This window comes from Ursus arctos, unplaced genomic scaffold (genome assembly GCF_023065955.2).
Source record: "Ursus arctos isolate Adak ecotype North America unplaced genomic scaffold, UrsArc2.0 scaffold_19, whole genome shotgun sequence".
Lineage (NCBI taxonomy): Eukaryota > Metazoa > Chordata > Mammalia > Carnivora > Ursidae > Ursus > Ursus arctos.
The window spans coordinates 35994198-36008152 of record NW_026622863.1 but is presented as its reverse complement, the minus strand read 5'-3'; the positions used below and the strand labels follow the sequence as shown (position 1 = coordinate 36008152).

General features: G+C 54.8%; 1 protein-coding gene across 1 annotated transcript in view; it reads right to left on the bottom strand.

The window, feature by feature from the left end:
• Positions 1-8779, bottom strand: part of WFDC1 (WAP four-disulfide core domain 1) — a 30505-nt gene extending 21726 nt beyond the window's left edge. The window contains exons 1-2 of the mRNA XM_048224031.2: positions 8681-8779; positions 8061-8251 (exon numbers count right to left, since the gene is read on the bottom strand). Of these exons, the coding sequence (XP_048079988.1) occupies positions 8061-8251; positions 8681-8744 (255 nt within the window). The 5' untranslated portion in view covers positions 8745-8779. The remainder of the gene's footprint in view (positions 1-8060; positions 8252-8680) is intronic.
• Positions 8780-13955: the final 5176 nt, after the last annotated feature.

Below are 13955 nucleotides of genomic sequence, written 5' to 3'. Positions count from 1 at the left end.
CTTGACAGATGAGGAAATGGAGGCACAGAAAGGGGATGGGCACTTGCCCAAGGCCACCCAGCTGGCGAGCAGCAGAGGCGGGATTCACATCCGGGTCTGTCCTGCACCAGGAGTTTGGATCTGAGGAGCGGCTTCCCACCCTTGCCTGTGAGTTCCCTCCTGCTTGGTCAGCTCCGGGGGCCCCCCACGCACACCCCCACCACCTGCCTGCCCGTGGCCAGCCCCAGCTCAGGACGCAGTCATGGAACTGCCTCCCCCAGGTACATATTCTAGAAAGAACTCATCGCAGCCCTCATCCTCTGCAACCCCATCAGCCCTGCCCCCCGCGGCCACTTAGCTGAAAATAAAATACTGGCATGCCAAGTCCCCCGGACAAATGTGGCGGCTCGCCCCAGACTGACAACATCCTTCATGAAAATCCCAGGGCAACCTGTGATTTCCATCTCTTATTTTCGTGCCTGCTCAGGGAGTGAGTGATCCCAAGTCCATCTCCAAACAGCTGCTGAACACACATTTACGGTACAGCGCAGACAAGAACTTACCAGTGCTGCGTGCCTTACTTAGATAAAAATGACTCCCTTAAGGTTTCCCACCTGGTGGCCATGTTTCTCACTCCTCAGGGAGATCGTTCTGGAAGCCTCTGTGGGTCTGCAGAGCCATTGTGCTTCCGATACCCTCAGGAAGCGGGTTAAGGAAACGCCAGGTCTGGACTCTTTCAGTGGAAAGCCCAAGTCTTCAAGTCTGGTTTCTACTGAGGCCAACAGCCTGGTGTCCAACCAGAGGAGGCTGGATAAAGAAGTAATTGCCCACCAGTACCGTGGAACACCACAGAAGCCTTCGAGGAGAGGACAGAGAGCTACCGGGTCAACATATCCACCCTATACTGTTCAGTGAAAAACACAAGGTAGAAAACACAGTAGCAGTAAGCCAGACTCAAACTCCACAGAGTGTAGGACTGCGTTCACACGAACTGTCCAGAACCGCAGATCCACAGAGACGGAGAGCGGACTGGCAGCTGCCAGCGGCCGGGGGGGGGGGGGGGGGGGGAGCCGCTGTCCGTGGGGACCGGGCTTCCTTTCGGGGGTAGGGAAGTGCTTTGGCACTAGATAGAGGTGGTGGTCACACAGCATTGTGGATGTGCTCTGTGTCACAGAACTGCACACTTTAAAATGGTTAATTTTACATTATGGGAATCTCATCCCAATAAAAAACTTCTTCAACAATAGGAACAAATACCATTAAGAAAAAAATGGGTGAGTGTAACTGTTTCGTGGAAAAGTCTATGCGCACGCACACCAAAATGTCAACAAAGCTTATGTCTTGGAGGAAGAATTTAGATCTTTTTTACGCGGTTGTAACTTTCTGTATTGTCTGAATTTCTTTTACAGTAAACATTATTTTTATAATGAGGAAACAATTTTGCACCATTTCCATTTAAGGAGAAAGAATCCAATCTCCAAAGCTGCCCCAATTTACCCGTATCCCTCCCTCTGTGGTCTCCACCCCACTTCATTCCGCATGCAAGAGCTTTACCCTTCTTTGGAATGTTCCAGCCACTTAAGGGTCAGACCAATAAAAATGCACCCCAGGACTGATTTGCTCGGTGCCGGAAGAAAGCCAGTTTTCCTCCAAGCATTACTTGCTCTTCCTCTGGAATTTGGACGTCAAAGTTCTAAAAATATGTCTCTCCCTGGAACAGAGGCTTCGAGTTCAGTGTGCCTTGATGAATGCCATTTCCTGACGCCCTGGGACGTCAGCGCTGGGCTCCGGGAGCGGAACTGGGTGCACGGCTAAGGGGACTTCCTCAGGGAGGCACTCAAAAACCCGGATCTCACGCCAGGGACAACCCCATCTCGGTGCATGACGAGAGCAAACTGGCATTCCACGCGCACCGCTGTGCACAGGAAGTCTTCTGGAACTTTCCATCCCCTCCTATCCTGTTCTGGAAGGTTTTAACGTAATTTAATTCATTCACTTCATGGTACATTCATAGTTCCCAGGCCGACTACATGCCAGGCACCAGGCTGGCTCCAAGGGCAGCTGAGCTGAACCAGAAGATGTCCCTGCCTTCAAGAGGCTCAGTTCCAGGACAAGTGACAAACCCCAAACCAGACCTCACACAGATAAAGCAAATGAACTGCATTGTGTTTGGTTTTGTTTTTGTTTTTTTGTCACCTGCAAAAGTAGTTAATGAAAAACTAAAGCCATACTAACACAATAATCACGCAGGTAATAGTAATGCAGCTAAAGGCTATGAAGAGGTCAGGACACCATGAAAACCTTTAAGGGAACAGCCTGAGGAGAAAAGTGTGAAGCTAAGACCCACTATGACCAGGCGATGGGTGGGTGCCCAGAGCAAGCACTGGGAACACTCACCTGGGGTGCTGGGGACAGAGGGGACCACTGTCCAGTGCCCTGGCCACATGGAACCCATGGACCCTCAGAATCCCGAAGAGTTACCTTGAGTTTCCACTGTCCCCTTTCTTTAAAATTAATGCGGTAAAATACAGATAATACAAAATTTGCCATTTTAACGATTTCCGAGTGTACGATTCAGTGGCATTAATTCACAACATTGTGTAACCAGAGCGTCTATTTCTGAAGGGCTTACATCACCCAATCAGAAATTCTGTTCTCATCGAGCAGTTCCTCCTCACCCCCTCCCCCAACCCCTAGCACCTCTAACCTACTGTTGGTCTCTATGGATTTGCTGCTTCTGGATGTTTTGTACGTCAGATCATATGGCATGTGGCCTTTTGTGACCGGCTTCTTTGACTTAGCCTATGTTATCAGGGCTCACCCATCCTGTAGCAGGTGTAAGACTTCATTCCTTTTTCCTGCCTGAATAATATTCCACTGCACAGAGAGGTCAGACTTCGTTTCCTCGCTTGGAGCTTCTGGACCCTGGGGCTGTTTCCAGCTGTGGCTGTTCTTGACTAGTGTTGCTCGCACAGTCACGCATTTTCCCTCTGCTTGCCTGCCTCTCTCTTGCATGCTCCCAGATCATAACCACACACGGCCTGGCTGCCTCATCCCTTACTCACTTCCACCTGGGATTCATTTCAGGACTGGAACCCCAGATGGGGAAGTCGGGTCAAGAGAGGAGAAAGTGATTTGCTCAAGGTCACTCCCCAAATCACACTATCCAGCTACTCTTTCTTCTTTCCTTCCATCTACCCACCCAGCCAGCCAGCTCACCACTTCCCCGCCACATTCTTAAAATGTTTCACATGTCTGTGATGTGTGCCTGGTTCCGTGCTAGACACCAGGCCATGGCCAAGCCCACGGTGGGGTTGTCTCACCTCCGCATGCCACCTCCCCTCTCCCGCCCCAGGCAGGAGCCACGGGGCCTGAGCCAGGAACACCCGAGGGCCCACGAGACACACCTGCTCCTCTAGCTGGAGGCACCCTAGAGATCCTGACGATGGGGTCCTGCAGGACTGTGCTCTCACATCTTTCAAGGAGCAAGGGACGTCCCCAGGACCCTGAGGGTGTACTGATCACTTCACCTATCCCCAGCCAGAACACTCCTCACCAGGGCCTCGATTTCCTTGTCTGGAAATGTCTGTCATCAGGGGTGCTGGTTGCGACCCCAGCAGCTGACCATGTTGGTGCCCAGAAGTAGCCTGGAGGAGTATCCCAGGGCTGCTCTGACAAAGTGCCACAAGGTGGGGGCTGAAAACTACAGAAACGTACGCTCCAGCAGCTCTGGAGGCCAGAAGTCGGAAACCAAGGTGTTGGCAGGGTTGCTTTCTTCTGGAAGGTCTGTGGGAGACTCTGTGCCACACCTATCTGCGGGCTTCTGGGGGCTCCTGGCGACGTGACATCGCTTGGCCTGTGGACACATCCCTCCGATCTCTGCCTCCGCCTTCACCTGCCTTCCCTCCATGGGTCTGTTTCTGCGTCTCTTCCCCTCTTCTCAGCAGCCACATCAGGTTAAGGGAGGGCCCGCCTTACTCCCATACGCCCTCATCTTTTGTAACAACCTGTTTCCAAATAAGGCCACATTTACACGTAGGTACCGGGGGTTAAGATTCGAACGCTTCGTGTTTGAGAGACACGGTTAAACCCAGAGCTGAGACTAGGATTCTAGTGCAGGGCATATACTCCAGCAGGCGGGGAAGTAAGACAGGGAGGGGGTAGGGAGGGGGCGAGGCCCACTAAGGGGGGTGAGGATGCAGGAGACTGGAGGGACGCCTGGAGCTCTGAGAAACCAGACAGACCGCTCTTCAGAGGTGTCCCACCCAAGGATGAGGTGCTGGGGCCGTCCTTCAGTTCCATTTGCTCCCACAGTGTGAACCCCCAGGGTCATGGCCAGTCCTGGGTGCCAGCGGGGCGAGCCCCCCACTGGAGAGATACAGTCTTCCGACGATGAGAGCAGACGGCAGGTACGCACAGCTCCAGGCCTTCTGTCTCTCCCACTCTTGCTAACTTAGCAAAAAATAAGAGAGGCAATAGAAGGTTCTGGAGCTCACAGAAATAAGAAGGGGAAGGAGAACCAGCTTGGGGAGGGCAGGGCAGGGGCTGATGGCCGACTCCTACAGGGCAAGAGCTACCCGAGCAAAGGGGTCCTAGTGAGGCAGCACGCATCATGAAGCGGCCCCCCTTGCTCCTGCTGCTGCTGCCCCTCACGGCCCCTCTGCTGGGCAGGCCCGCCGGGGCAGGCTGCAAACTGCCCAACTGTTTCCAGCTGCCTTGGGTGGGAGCTGAGGGGATAAAGGAGACTGAGCCACAGAGACACGCAGAGACCGCTGGGCCCCAGTTCCTGGGCCGACACAGTGGCGGCAACGGGCCCCATGCGGTAGGATTTGTCGAGAGGCTCGTGAGAGTTAACGCACTGTGAACGCCTGTCCCGACACACAGTGAGCGCTCAGTAAAGGACTGTCACCAAATGCTAAGAAAGACAAGCCCCAAACACCAGCTCCACAGAACGAACTGAGCTCCCCCACAAAAGGCCAGTGGGCTATTTACAAACATTCTGCTTCTGTTTTCTCCAGCCTGGCAAATATTTGGTTCCGTGCATTTGTCTGGTCTGGTTTTATTTTTAATAGCGCGCACGTAGGGAAGGGGGCTCTGGGCCAGGCACGGAGCAGCAACCTCCCTGGCGCCTTGTCCCTGGAGGGCCCAGCGGGGCCTCCGCTCCCCACGCTGCAGAGGAGGAGGCCGAGGCTCAGGGAGGGGAGCCCCCTTTTTTACAACAAGCCCCCCAATGGCCTCCTTGGGGACAGACGCAGTGCCTCCCTCTCTGCCGTGTCTCTAAGTCCTTGTGCATCAAACAGACACAGGGTTCAAGAAGGGCCCTGGGCCCGCTCTGCCCAGGGCTGGATGACCAGCTTCACCCGCCCCCCCCCCCCCGCTCCTCGTGCTAAGAACGGCCACTGTGAGGACGGCTGGGGGGCCAGGAGCAGGTGGGGCCACACGCAGCCCCTCGATACCCCATGTTTCAGCACGCAGGCGCGCAGATACTAAGAACCGCCGGAGCAGATGGAATTGTACGAAGTAGCAAAACCATGAGCACTTATTAGAACTTGCTCCTAATAAGACGGTTCTAATGAGAAGCACCTACTTCCTTTTTAATATCAATTGTATAATGATAAGCCTATAGGATTTAATTTTAATAAGGGCACCGTTGAACTCCCCAGAGTGGCTACGAGCTGGCTTCAGCACAGTGCTGGACACCCGCCCCACCCCCTCCAGGGGCCACGGCCAAGGCTGCAGACCTGCCTCAGGGTGGGGTGAGGGGGGTGCTGCATGGGAAAGTCATGCTTCTTAGTGTGAGGGAGCTGTGTCCTATACTCCTAATTTCCTTGTTGGACATTTGCAGGGGCCCTGAAAGTCATCTGGTTCTCTGCCTCATTTCCCAGAGAGGGGCAGTGAGTGGCCCAAGGCTGCACAGCTCATTAGAGATGCCACTGAGATGACTCCCTGGGCCTGGTGCCCACAAGTCAACAGCCTGTATCCTTCCCCAGGTGCTTTCTCTGAGGCCGGTTCTTGGCACAGCCTCTCCTGGGTCCAAGCACTGGGGAGGGACACTGGTGCCTGCTGATAACCGGGGAGAGCGCCAATCCAGGGAGGGGCACGCTCAAAGCCCTTGTGTTCCGGCAGATGGTGGCTAGAAGCAATTTGGTTTCAGAAGCCCACCTCCCCGGCCCCCATGCACATCATCCCTGACTGCCCCGCCTCCCCATTCCTCCTAGAGAGGTGCCACAGAGATGTCCTATGACACGCTGTGACGAAGCAGGGATCAGACCGGATGATGTGCTGGAAATCCCTCTATGGTGCTAGAACCAAAGTGCTAACTACCTGGAGGACTAAATCGTCCTGTTGGGCCAACAAAGAGCACGGGGGTGTCAAACCCGAGAAGGGTCTCTTGCCCTCCTTGCACAAACAAACCCTCTCCTGTAGTGAGGGGCTCCCAGATGCACCGTTTTTGCCTCAGTACCTCTGCCTACATTGAATCTTCTTCCGGGAATGTCCTTCTTCCTCCTAATTCTTAATAGTTCTTCAAGATCTGGCCAGGGTATCACCTCCCCCAGGAAGCCTTCTGTGATTACACTGTCTCATACAAGCTTTCCCTTCTCCAAACATCTCCCATCTTTTCACTTGCTACGATTCTGTTCTGCTCTCAGCAGCTGCCTGCTTGACCTGCAGAACGTGAGCCCAGGAGGCTAAGATTAGCCTCAATACATTTCATGCATCTCACCATGGCAGTGGTCATTAAACATTCCCACTTCTCCCTATCTAGCTGGCAAACTCCTATTCACCCTGCAAAGCCCAATGTTCAATGTCCCCAAACCTGGAAAACCCTCCCCGACTTTTCCGGGGTGGAGCTGAACCCATTTTTCTGTGCTTCCGATGCATTTGCCCATAATTTACTCACAAGAATGTGTCGAGCGCCAAGTTAACGGCAGGCACCTGGCATGGCACCAGGAACACTGCACTGAATGAGACAAAATCAGGCCTCACCCTGAGGAGCCTACATTGCACCTGGGGAGGCAAGCACTAGCCAATTTCCCAATGATTTAATGAAGTCACCAAAATGCACTGAGCTTTTGCTAGGTGTTAAGTGCTTCATGCATCGTGAGTCATTTCACCCTGAGAGCACCAGAGTCCATTCCCTGAACCCTCCATGCCTCTGTGCTCCCTCTGTGTGTGTGTTGGGGGGGGGGACACTAAATTTACACCCTCCCTCTCCCACTGTCTCTCCTAGTCCTCTCCCTGCTTTATTTCTCTCCTTGGCACTGGTCACCAAACACACTATGTTTTCCTTATTTCTTACTTACTCTCTGCCTCTCTCACTAAATCGTGAATTCCCCGAAGCAGGGATCTGCAGTCTGTGTGCCCACAGCCTAGAACAGTGCCTGGTCAACAGCAGTGATCAAACACATTTGTCAAAAGGAATGCATCGCTCTTTCTTTTTCAGATGAGATCACTGGTGCTCAGAGATGTCAAATAACGCACCCGAAGTCACACAGCTGGTGAGCAGCAGAGGCTGGAAGCAAACCCGGACACCTGGCTCTAAGCTGCATGCCTCTTGCCACTTGCTACATTGCACTGTCCCTTCACACCACCACCATGTGTCACCCGACTGCCTCCCCCACTCGACTATGTCGCCCCAGAGGGTGGGAGATGGTGTCTCCATCTTGTCCCCACAGGACCACACACAGTGCCTGGCCCAGAGCAGTTTCCACTAACTGTTTACTGAATGAATAAATAACTGCATGAATGTCTAATTATATTTTATAAACATTTGGTTATTGATTGTTGAGACAAAAAACTCAGTTTCAAGTCCCTGGAGTCTTAAATTAGGTGCTGTCAGGAAGAAATACATTGGGTAGGCAAAAGCATGTCCCAGTCCCCCTGCACATTTTTGGTGTGCCCCTTGCTTCTCTGCTTACAGACAAGGAGCCTTCTGAAGGCGACCTCATCTGCCCCCCTCCCGACCCTGGCATGCTCCGACCAAGACGCTGCCCTGCCCGAGTCTGGGGGGAGCACTTGCAGAACATACAGCATCTGGGGGTCGCCTAGCCCCTCCCCACCTCCCCCTCCCAGGCACTTACGTAGGACTTCTCAGCCAGCCTAGTGTGCAATGCTCGTTTCCAGAGATTCTTGGCAGAGCCGGCTTCAAGGAGAAGCAGCAGGAAGCACAGAGCCCAGATGACCTTCCTTCTGCCGCTGCCCACCCCGCGGCTGGAAAAAGGCGTTTCCTCCCACATGTTCAGGGAAGAGGGGCCCTCTGGCCGGGTGGGTCCTGTAAGTGGGGAGCAGAAGTGTGCACGGTCTGCCGGACTCTTAGCTCCAGTCAGCCGGGTCGCTCAGATCATGTGTCCGCGCCCAGCACATGCCCCCACCCCTACCCCCACCCCCGATGGTGGCCCGCCCGCCCGGTTATTTTTAGCTGGCCCCTATAACATCTGGCCCCAGAGGCTCCACCACAGACGTCTGCAGCCGAGGCAGTTCAGATGGTGGAGGCAGGAGGAGGGGGCACCGGGCTTGCTTGGAGACGTGGCCGGGAGTGGCCCTGTCCCACTGGGATAATGAGCATTTCCTTGCAGGCTGGGGCGGGCTCTCCTCCCCAAGGAGGTGTGCTGGCTGCGGGGCTGGGGGGCCCAGTGCCGGGTGGGGGCGGGCATATAGGGGAACCAGCCCAGCAGGGTGGGTGGGGGTTCGTGGCTTCTACCTCGTCCAAGTTTTGAGCTGAGCCGACAAACCGTCTGCCCATGGAAGCTTCTTTGGGAGAACATTGCTGGATGGGGACTGGCTGATCACGTGGCCGTGGGAAGAGGACTCACCCCCTTGAACTCTGGTGTCCTCCTCCCTCATGTGGGTGTGCCAAGAGTTACGTCGTGTGTTCCTTGGGAGACTTCAGTGACGTTTTGACTGTGACCCGGGTCACACGCATCGTGTGTCGTAAGTGTTGGCCTGTATGTGTTCTGTACACATACATAAAGCGCTATGCTCCGTAAATGACAAATATTCTGCCGCCTGCCGGCAGCAACCCCGACTGTGATGCCCATTTCACAGATGGGGAAACAGAGGTACAAACACTGGGTGAGGTCAGGCAGCAGGTAGCCAAGTTGGGGCTCGGCCCCAGGCCCGTCTGACTACTGTGACCTACCATCAGGAATGTGGAAGGGACTCAGGCCCCAGACTTAGCCACGCCTGGGCGGCATCCCAGCTCACCCATGTCTGTGTGGTGCTGGGAAAGCCTCCCCGAGTTCTTTCACCTGTAACACTAAGTTTGTGATCTTAGCTACAGTGCCAGCAGCAGCTCGGACACCCCCAAGAGGGCTGTCAGCTCTGCAAGGTAGACATCTCTTACTGTCTACGCAGGGCCTGGCCTGCATCAGCCCTCAGCAAGTCCGGGCTCGGGGCACGGAATAAGTTTAACCATCACGATGACCCTACAAGGAAGTATGCCTCATCTACAGGTGAGAGATGGAGGGCAAAAGTCAGTCCCAGTACATGCACAGGGCTGGCACACAGTAGGTGCTCAACACATGTTCTTCGGCTGAGAAATCAGCTCCACAGCAGTACTCGGATCCCAGGGACCCAGGGCACCGAGCTGGGACCAGCTCGGTAATTTCTTGCAAAGATAAACTTATAAAAATGACTGTGCAAAGTCTTCAGGACAGGAGAGGGGACACCCAGGGACACATGCGCTCCAGGTTTGATGTGAAAGGAGACAGGCTCTGAGGAGTGAAGTAAACATGGAGCAGATCTGCCCGGGAAACCAGCCGCTTTCCTTTGATCAGATACGAGGTGGCTCCCAGGCCTGACAGCCAGGCTGGATAGCCCCGCGGGCGCTGATGGGACAGCCAGGGCCTGGGGCCTGCCATGCCTGCGGGGCCACCAGCCCCGCCCGGGGTTTCTGCCAGGCCTCAGAACTTTATGTTCCAAGCGGCGGAGGTCTTTCTAGTTTATCTGAGCTCTGGAGACCTGGATTTGATCCCGAGCTTCGTGGCCTGTCCTCCCAGGACTCACCGACCCATGAGTGTGACTTCCTGCAGATCCGGGGCGGGGAAGTTTCCTCTGGGAAAGCCTTGGAGCCAAGGAGGCCTCTTATCAAGTCTGAGTGAGGGGCCCCCTGGGGTCTGACAGCGGCTGCCTGCCAAGGGCTTCTCTCCTTCTGAGAAAAGAGGAAACGGTCTCCTTTAGAAATATTAAGGGCACAAGTATGTAGGGGCCTCCCTCTCCGGAGCAGAGGACGGGGCTCACAGTTACGGGGCCTAGGAAGATATCCTGCCCCACCACCCCTGTTAAAACTCCCCCACCTGATCACTGAAGCTTTTCGTGGAAGGCAGAACATGTTTTCCATGGCGATCAGATCAAGCAAGTAAGTGCTGTAGGAAAGGGGCCGGGGTGGCATTCATCCATAAGTCATACTGAAGTGTGAATGACTTGTAGCAGAAAGAAATATCCTGGCACAAGAAAGAGGACCAGGATACATTCATTCATCCATTCAAACATTTGAGTACCTACTATGTGCCTGGCCTGGGGATACTGGGGACAGTAAAACCAGGCCCAAGCCCTGCCCTTCTGGGGCTTCCTGCCGAGTGGACAAGTCAGGTATTAATCCAACCATGATTTTCATTAACAGTTAGATGGCACTTTTCAGTGCCTTTGAGTGCCTTAAAAATATTCACTCATTTAATCCATCAGCACTCTATTGGGTACACTTAGTATCCCCATGTTACAGACAGGGAAACTGAGGTCGGAGAGACGAACAGCTTGCCTGAATATACATCACGGACAACTGGCAGAGCTGGGAGTCACTCCCAGACATTCCCTTCAGAGCCTGTGCTCAAAACCACTAAACCACATGCTCACAGGGGAGCCAAGCTGCAGGCGAGGGGCGGGTGTGGGGTGCTGGACAGAGGAGCCCTCGCGGGGCTCCCTGGGGAAGCGGTCACACACCTGAGCGCTGGTGGATGAGGCTGGACAGACGGATTTGGTTAGAGTGCTTCTGCGGGGCCCACCCTCAATATAAAATAAATAAATAACAAGGATCTATTGCAACTGCATTGATGAAAAGACAAATAGAACCCAAGCTGGAATACATTCTTTGTTTGTTTGTTCTGATTTTCAGAGAAATTAAGACACTTTCCGGAGCCCCTAAAAGTCTCGTGGGCCCTAGACAGCGTGCCTGAGAATGGCCGTGGGTCCAAAGAGCGCTGTGTGACATGGGGCAAGTCTCTGCACTCTCTGAGCCAGAGAGCTGGGTAGTGTGCATGAGCCCACTGGGCCCCTGGGAGGTGCCTGGTCCTTGCCAGCCCCTCCTGACCATGTCCTCTGTGAGCCAGGGCGGCCCTAAGTGGAAGAGGGCCTCAAGTTGGCAGTCGGCCGTAAGCACAGGCCCGCCCAGCTCTGCTCCCGGCAGTGAATGAAAACAGATGTCCCCTGAGCTGCTTGCTCTTGGACAGCCAGACCCTGGCCTCCATTCACCTCCCCCCCCCAACCGCCCCGTTACTGACCTCCTCTCACTGTCTGTCTCCCCCTCCACTCACAGCTCATGCCCTCCCCCTTAGGGAGCTCCCAGCTTCTGTCCCCCCTCCAGCAAGCCTGCTGGCCTCCTCCCCCTGCCCCAGAGTGACCAGTCCTCTGGGGCCAGACCTTCCAGGAACTGACCCTTTGGCTCTGGCCAATGGGACCTCCCCCACTTCCTTCCCATTCCGAGCTGCTGCAGGAGAAAGCGTCCCCTTTCAAGCAGTAGGAATCCCTGAAGCCAATGCATGAGGGTCAAAAGGTCAGGTTTGACCTGGCTCTCTGCACCCTCGACCCCTGGCTGACACTCTGGTCCTATTAGCGCCTCTCTAGCTGCCAGGCCAGGTGTTCACTGAGCTTCTCTGGCTTCTTCTCCATGTGACTTGGCCACGTGTTTTTGTTTCTCCCTCCAAAGCAAATCTGATTGTGAAACCCCTCCACGCCCCACCTCCTAGGCCCTAGACCTTGGCATGGACCTGTTAGGACAAGGACAAACAGGCACAACCCCACAGGTCTTGCAGGTCTAACCTGGACTCACGCAACCGGGTGCATGTTAGCATCTCCCGCAGGAGGGGGTTTCAACCAGCCCCGCACCCAGGTCAAGCCCAGACCAAAGTCAGAACCCAGGTCCGCGAGATCAGAACAGGTAGTTTGCAAAGGTCCCTGGCTGATTCCGGTGAGCAGCAGGGGCCAGGAGCCCTGACGCATCTGGTGTCTCCTGGATGGGCCCCCAGCCCCACCTCCATGCTCCCTCCCTCCTCCCTGCTACTGCAGACTGGCCTCCCCCACAGGCTATTCACCTGCCCCTTTGCTCTAGGTCTTTGCATGCACTGCTCCCTCTCCCTGACACCCTTCCCTATTGTCTTTGCTGAGGAAACTGTTCAGGCTTCCACCTGTCTCCACTCCCAGCAAAACGTTCCCTGATCTCCAGGTCAGCTTGGCTCCCCTACAACAGGTTTTCATGGACCACGTGCCTCTGCTGGAAAGGACCCACGCCACGGGAGAGTGGAAGTGACGTTTCTTGTGACAATGCCTGAATCTCCCAATAGATGGTAAGTACTCTAAGGGGAGGGACCATCTCTTCATTGTTTGGGTTTTCTTCTTTTTCACCTACTATGCCCACAGCACATAGTAGGAGCTCAGCGAACATTCACTGCGTGGTTAAAGAGATGTTCCCACGCCCCACTCAGGGCTCCTCCCAGGTGACTTTGCTGTGACTTCCTAACGGCAGTCAGGGACCCTAGAGTCCCCCACCGCCTGGCACCAAAGTCCCCTGACCTGATCGGACAGATGTGAACACCTACAGCCACACCTGCCCCCAAGGTGTCATCATTCCCCAGCCACAACCTGTGCTAGACGGTGTCCTAGGAGCCAGGGACACACCTGCCCTCTGCCAGCCGGGCCGGAAGTCTGCTCGGCGTCCTTGACATTTGAGGCTGGCTCATTCCCTGTCATGGGGACCGCCCTGTGTGCCGAAGGACACTTAGCCTCTACCCACTAGATGCCAGTGGTGGTCTCCTCTCCACCAGCTGTGACAACCAAAAATGTCTCCAGACATGACCAAATGCCCCCTAGTCTGGGGACCAAATCTCTCCCAGGTGAGAACTCCTGCATCACTGGAGCCGACCACATAGAACAGAGCGGAGTCGGGGCGTTGGCTTATGGTCATGGCCGAACCGAGCACGCGTGCATGTCTGTCTGTCTGTATAAATCACACACACACGCATAAACTCACACTCGTAATTAAAAGAAAAAAACAAAAAGCAGTACCCAGTAACAAACCGCAGAAGCATGAGCGGAGGTTACGGGCTCTGAAGTCGGCCTGAGGTTCTGCGCCTGCTGTGGCTGGTGCCTGCAGCGAGGCCCTGTTCTTCCCGGGCCTCTGCTTCTCGTCCACAGTGGAGCCACAGCCGCCCTCGTCCCTGGGTTACTGAGCTCACGGTGGGGTGCGAGCGCGACTTAGCATCCCCACCACCAGCGTTCCTCCAACATCCAGTTCTGAACGTGCTCTAGTTACGGAGATGTGCCATTCCGGCAGAGCAGACGACGACGACACAACTGGGGCCAGGTGCGAGCTGCTGGCGGATTCCGGTGGAGGGTGTGTGGATGTTTCCTGTAGTATTCTCACGTCTCGGCTTGACCGGCATCAAGATAAAGAGGCCTAAAAAATTAAAAGGGCAGAATATATAAAGAGTTCCTGCAACTCAACAAGAAGACAATTTAAACCCAATTTAAAAAATGGTCCGAGGTCTTGAACAGACATGTCCCCAAAGAACATATACAGATGCTAACAGGCGCACGAAAAGACACTCAGCATCGCTAGTTGCCAGAGGAGTGCAAATCAAAGCCACAGTAAGACATCCCCTCCCGCCCACTGGGACGGCGAGCACCCCGCATGCACGTGCACACACACGCGCACACACACATGCATGCACACACGCATGCACACAGCACGCACGCACATGTACACA